This window comes from Chelonoidis abingdonii, chromosome 9, assembly GCF_003597395.2.
Source record: "Chelonoidis abingdonii isolate Lonesome George chromosome 9, CheloAbing_2.0, whole genome shotgun sequence".
NCBI classification, from domain to species: Eukaryota; Metazoa; Chordata; order Testudines; family Testudinidae; genus Chelonoidis; species Chelonoidis abingdonii.
Window position 1 is genome coordinate 31209010 of NC_133777.1, and position 6000 is coordinate 31215009.

Here is a 6000-nt window from a genome sequence, read left to right on the forward strand (position 1 = left end):
CACTTCTTGGTGGTGTGGACTTCAAGATGAAAAGGGAAATGTGAGGATGGAGCTGCCACGGAGTTGCTAATGGGGAGGGACATGGGAAATGCAGAAATGGTACTTGAATGCAGAGGCAAGTCTTTCCAGAACTAGACCTGAGGGTCTAGTGCAGCAATTCTCAAACTTCATTGCATCATCCCCCCTTCTAACCAGGGCTGCCAGGGGGCCCCCGCCGCCGAATTGCCACCAAAACCTGGAGCAGAAGAAGCTCCAGGGGCCCAGGCCCCACCAGAGTTTTCCGGGGCCCCCAGAGCGGGTGAAGGACCCCACTGCAGGGGCCCCAAAAAACTCTCGTGGGGGCCCCTGCGGGGCCCAGGGCATGGGACAAATTGCCCCACTTGCTCCCCCCTTCTGGGCAGCCCTGCTTCTGATAACAAAAATTACTACACAGCTCCAGGACAGGGGACAAAAGACTGAGCCCTGTTGCCCTGGATGCGGGGTAGGGGCAAAGCTGAAACCCAACAGCTTCTACCCTGGGTGAGGGGGCATGTAACCTTGGCCCTGGGCCCCACTACGTCTGAAGTCCAAGCCCAATTCCCACCACCCAGGGCTAACACCTGTCTGGGTGGCCCCATTAAAATGGGGTCCCAGCCCACAGTTTGAGAACCCCTGGTCTAGTGGAGCAACACTTAACACCTGAAATGGAGTAGTTCTGTATCCAGCTGCCACTTTCAGAATGATCTGCCCCCCAAGCAACCCTCTTCCACAGAACTAAAAACACCTTGCTTTACTCCCTTTCTCAATGTTAGGCTGTGGTCTCATCAACACCATTCCCATGAGATGTCTCCACCGTTAATTCTTAAGCATGAAACATCATGTGCCTCTTAAGTCATTTCCTCTACTCCTACCACTTGTTCCCCTATGCCAGGCCTGTGCAGGCTTGTTCCCCACACTCTGCTGCTTCGCACAACCTAGGGTAATTCAAGTACATAACTAGGGACCCAGAGCTCTGGGTTCTTGTTTCAGCTCTGCCACTGATCCACTGGGTGACCATGGGCAAGTCACTTAACGGCTTGGTTTTCAGAGGTGCTGAGCACCAGCCACTCTCATTGACTTCGCCACCTCTAGAAATCAGGCCTTTAACCTGCTTAGGTCTCCACCTATAAGGTGTGGTGAATCTTTGCACAGGGGGCATGATGATTAAGAGATTGTCAGTGAAGCACATGGAGAGCCTCAGCCAAAGGGGCTAGTTACCCAACTGAGTCACAGCAGCACTTGGTTCACATAGGAGAATTATGCTACCTTTCCACTTTCCCTATCCCAGAGGCCACTAGGGAAGGTCAGTTTGACCCTGGGACAAGTTAGAGCAACCTCAGGGCTGCTCTAACTTCCACTAGTGCGCGCAGCTCCCAAACAGCCTGCTTCACAAGCCAGGAGCACAAAAACACGTTGCGTGCTGTCCCCAGCCCCACCATCCCCCACCTTGCCCCTCCTTAGCCCAGGGTTGCCCCTACACAGGTCCCATCACAGCCCTCTCTCTGGGTGTTTGGGAAGCACTGTGGTGTCTATGAACACCATTAGCGCACAGCTAGGGAAACCAGCACAAACAGGACTGCCGCAGTGAAGCTCTCCCAGGACTGCCAAGTGACAGCAGTTGGTTTGGACACAGTAACCAAGAGGGGGGAAAAATTAAATTATTTTTCTTTACATTTTTCTCATAAAAAACACTTTGCAATTGGCTGACGCTTGGTCCTGAATGGAAAAAAACAACTCCCATGGCCAGCCAAGGCACTGGCAGGGAGGACTGCAGGCTACAGACATCATACCACCTTAGAAGGTGGAGGGATTCCTGCCAGGCACTGCTAGGGGTCCTGGGAGCTGCTTCCCCCACCACTGCTCCATGCTGCAGTGGGATAGGATGCCTTGCCAGTATTCGATGAGTTGTGGATTTCAATTAAACTCACAGGCTGAAGTCCTGGCCCCATTAACATCAGTGGGAGGTTTGCCATTGATTTCAGTGGGGCCAGGGTTTCATCCATAGGTCCTCCAGATCCCAGGGAAGACCAGGCTGTATTTTATGGGGTCTGGGATTTCCAGATTGTTTTGTAGCCCTCTGGTACCTAACTCCCTTTCAGGATCTGGGCCATGATGGCTGTGCTAGTTGACAGCTGAACCTTACCTGGGCTACCTCTAGCTTCACATAACAAGCCACAATAAAGTTAGTCCAATTTTTCCATTGAAATTTTTTTCAGTGGAAATTAGCTTTTTGACGAAAATTTAAAATGTTCATTTTGGTCTTTATTACTACAGATTTTCTGTGCACATTTCTAGTAAACATTTTAGTTTTTCAGTTTAGTTTTTGGTTTTCAAAAATTGAAAATTTTTACTAAACGCATGTTTACCAAAAAAAGGGGCAGGAGAAGGGCCACACAGGACTTTGTTTCTTTGGGGCTTTTTTGTTTGTTTGTTTGGGGGGGGGGGGGGACATTTTCCAACCACTTGCTGAGTGCTCTTATTTTCCCCTTGCAGGTCATGATCCACAGGGAGGGATGCATGACACCTGACCCCACCTCCCAACCCAAATTCAACACTTTCAAGTTGGAACTTGAGATGTCCGCTTCTGGGGTGCATGATCTAGTGGGGCATAAGACGTTTCTCCATTCCAGCAGCCCCCGGAGACAAAAAAAGTATTTCTCAATTTTAAGAACATGAGGGAAATGAGAGTGATTACTTTAAATATTTTTAAACTTAACTTTTCTTCAATCTTTGGGGCTTTTTTCTGTTTCCAAGTGGAGTTTGCTGATTTAGGTTAAATAAAACAAGGGTTATTACTGCACCAGGCACTACCAGTATCTGTAGATGACATGCTATATCAGTAGATAGCTCTATAGTCTAAACTGTGCCCAGCTGTACAATATGGGGCTGTCTTTTTGTGCAGGCTTGCTAGTGACATTACAAATCCTAGTCCCCAGCCTCACAGTAAGACTACAGCTGTGATCTGGGTATATTTTATTATTTATAATCTGACACCAATGCACCCCAAATAAGAACTAAGGTGAAAAGTTTCAAATGCAACCTCTGGTTTTGTCTATGTTCCTGAGTGGCCAGTCTAAGACTTCTTGGGTCTGATTGTCAGAGTTACTAAGCACCTGCAGTTCCCATTGCCTTCAGCTGGAATAGTGGGTATTCAGGGCTTCTGAAATCAAGCTCAAATTATTCTGCTTTAGGACACCCAACATTTAGCCAAATCTCTAGGGCTAAAATCTGCTTTCAGTAACTGCAATGTTAATACAAAGTTATTTTGTTATTTGTATTGCCATATGCCTAGCAGTCTGAGCCATGGACCCAGGCCCCATTGTGCTAAGTGTTGTTCAGATACAGAACAACAAGCCAGTCCCCATCCAAAGAATTGACAAATTAAGTAAAACAATGTAATGCCACTTAGTACTGACATCACAGTCAGAGGGGTTACTCCTGATTTACATTGGTAAACCTGAAATCAGAATCTGGTGGGGAGTTTTAATTTTTATTCAGTTTAAAGGGATGTTGTCAACTGAGTATTTATATTTTGTTTAAAAAGCCAGAAGGGATTAAAAAATACCTAATAGGACTGGAAATGTTTTAGTTTATGGTTTAAAAGAAAAATAATAATCACACTGGGTTGTTTTATAATTTTTTTTAAATTGCTGTTAAATTTTCCCCTGCAGTATTGTAAATCCAAACACCAACAGGGCAGGGGGATTGTGACAGTTTCGCCATGGGGTGCCACCTGGAAGTGGGTACAACTGAGCCCTCTGACCCATGGGCCTGGGCTCCCTCTGAAACTGCACTGCACTGCAAGCTGCAGACACGCTCCTGGTCTTACATTTCCACCAGCATATACAGAGGTAGGAACACACCCAGCTGCAGTTACATGCGGGGTCTCTGACTAAAGCCAAACTAACTCTCAGTTCCCCAGGCGTGCATGTCCCTCCAGAGTATAAACCCAAAATTATACTGTCTTGTGCTGTACAGGGAACCACAGCGTAAGCTCATAGATTTCACCACTTCCCAACTCAATGTGGAGAGGAATATGCAACAGCCTATCTGAGCTAAGATTCCCACACACTTCATTCCAAACTCACTGGTTTAGATTAAAATATAAAATACATTTATTAACTATGAGATTTTAAATGATTATAAGAGATAGCAAACAGATCAAAGTGGATTACCTAGCAAATAAACAAAAACCTAAGCTGCTTATACTACACAGATTGGATAAGAATAGCAGATTCTCATCCTAACTGATGGTACAGGCAGACTTGTAGATTTTTAAGGCACACGCGGCATTAGCTTTAGAGCTTGCGTTTCTCAGGTCTTCATACATAGGCTAGAAATCCCTTTAGCCTGGGCCTAGCACTTCCCCCCAGTTCAGTCTTTGTTCCTCAGGTGTTTCCAGGAGTCTTCTCATGGAGGGAGTGAAGAACAACAGATGATGTCACTCCCCTCCCTTATATAGCTTTAGCATGGGGCAAGAACCCTTTATTTTAAAACTTGGTTCCCAGCCCAATCTGTGGGGAAAATACTGACATCTGGAGTCCAGAGATGTGGTCTGTTCACATGATCTTGCAGTGTTATAGCAGCCATTGCTTACAGGCTGGTCAAAATGCCCACAGGAAGGTTAAACTATTCTGCAGTCACAGAATCATAGAATATCAGAGTTGGAAGGGACCTCAGGAGGTCAGCTAGTCCAACCCCCTGCTCAAAGCAGGGCCAATCCCCAAATAAAGCAACCCAGCCAGGGCTTTGTCAAGCCTGACCTTAAAAACCTCTAAGGAAGGAGATTCCACCACCTCCGTAGGTAACCCATTCCAGTGCTTCACCACTGTCCTAGTAAAAAAAGTTTTTCCTAATTTCCAACCTAAACCTCCCCCACTGCAACTTGAGACCATTACTCCTTGTTCTGTCCTCTGCTACCGCTGAGAACAGTCTAGCTCCATCCTCTTTGGAACCCCCTTTCAGGTAGTTGAAAGCAGCTATCAAATCCCCCCTCATTCTTCTCTTCTGCAGACTAAATAATCCCAGTTCCCTCAGCCTCTCCTCACAAGTCATGTGCTCCAACCCCCTAATCATTTTTGTTGCCCTCTGCTGGACCCTTTCCAGTTTTTCCACATCCTCCTTGTAGTGTGGGGCCCAAAACTGGACACAGTACTCCAGATGAGGCCTCATCAATGCTGAATAGAGAAGAATGATCACATCCCTCAATCTGCTGGCAATGCTCCTACTTATACAGCGCCAAATGCCATTAGTCCATTTTCTTTGCTGATTGGTCATCAGCCCCATCTGACTTCATCATTGTTGTACCTGAAAGGCTGGCTGTGGGTGTTTTCCAGAGTAAGCCCATATGAATATTGACTAGGGATCTGTATTTCAAAACTTCAAATACAAAAATGATACATGCATACAAATAGGATAATCATATTCAGCAAATCATAACTTTTCCAATGAGACCTCACATGACCACTCTTGTACAAAATGCATGATGTTTATGCCATAATCATATCATATCACTGTGAAGAATATCGAGTGCAGTGTCACAGAGATTAAGGGAATGAAAACTGGAAATGAAATTGACTAACAACAGAGGGTCAAACTGACTAGCCAAGTGAAGGGCAAAAATGGAAACATTCTCCCTTGTGACGAAAACCAGCAGAGAGAGCTTATGTAGGACCTAAGTGGTGAATAGACCCTTGTGCTGGCTCTCTGACAAGGAGTGAATTTTACTCTCCATGAAGCTGGTGCAAAATAAATTCAGTGTGACTACACTAACAGGTACTGTGTTAAGTACCCTCTGGGTATGTCTATACCACAAAAGCTGTGCAGGGCTAGTCTACTGGGGTTAGCATGAATCCAGCTAGAATGGCTGACAGTAGCAATGAAAACAGCACAGGGCAGGTAGTACAACCCAGCATGAGCCCTGGGTATGTACTTAGCTTACTAGCCCACACTGCCCTGTCTTTTTGGTTGTTGTTACCTGCA

The 6000-nt window shown here is 46.0% G+C and overlaps 1 protein-coding gene across 1 annotated transcript in view; it reads left to right on the forward strand.

Moving 5' to 3' along the window:
* LOXL1 (lysyl oxidase like 1) overlaps positions 1-3592 on the forward strand; it is a 41666-nt gene extending 38074 nt beyond the window's left edge. The window contains exon 7 of the mRNA XM_032775730.2: positions 2512-3592. Coding sequence (XP_032631621.1) covers positions 2512-2518 — 7 coding nt within the window. The 3' untranslated portion in view covers positions 2519-3592. The remainder of the gene's footprint in view (positions 1-2511) is intronic.
* The last annotated feature ends 2408 nt before the right edge of the window (positions 3593-6000 follow it).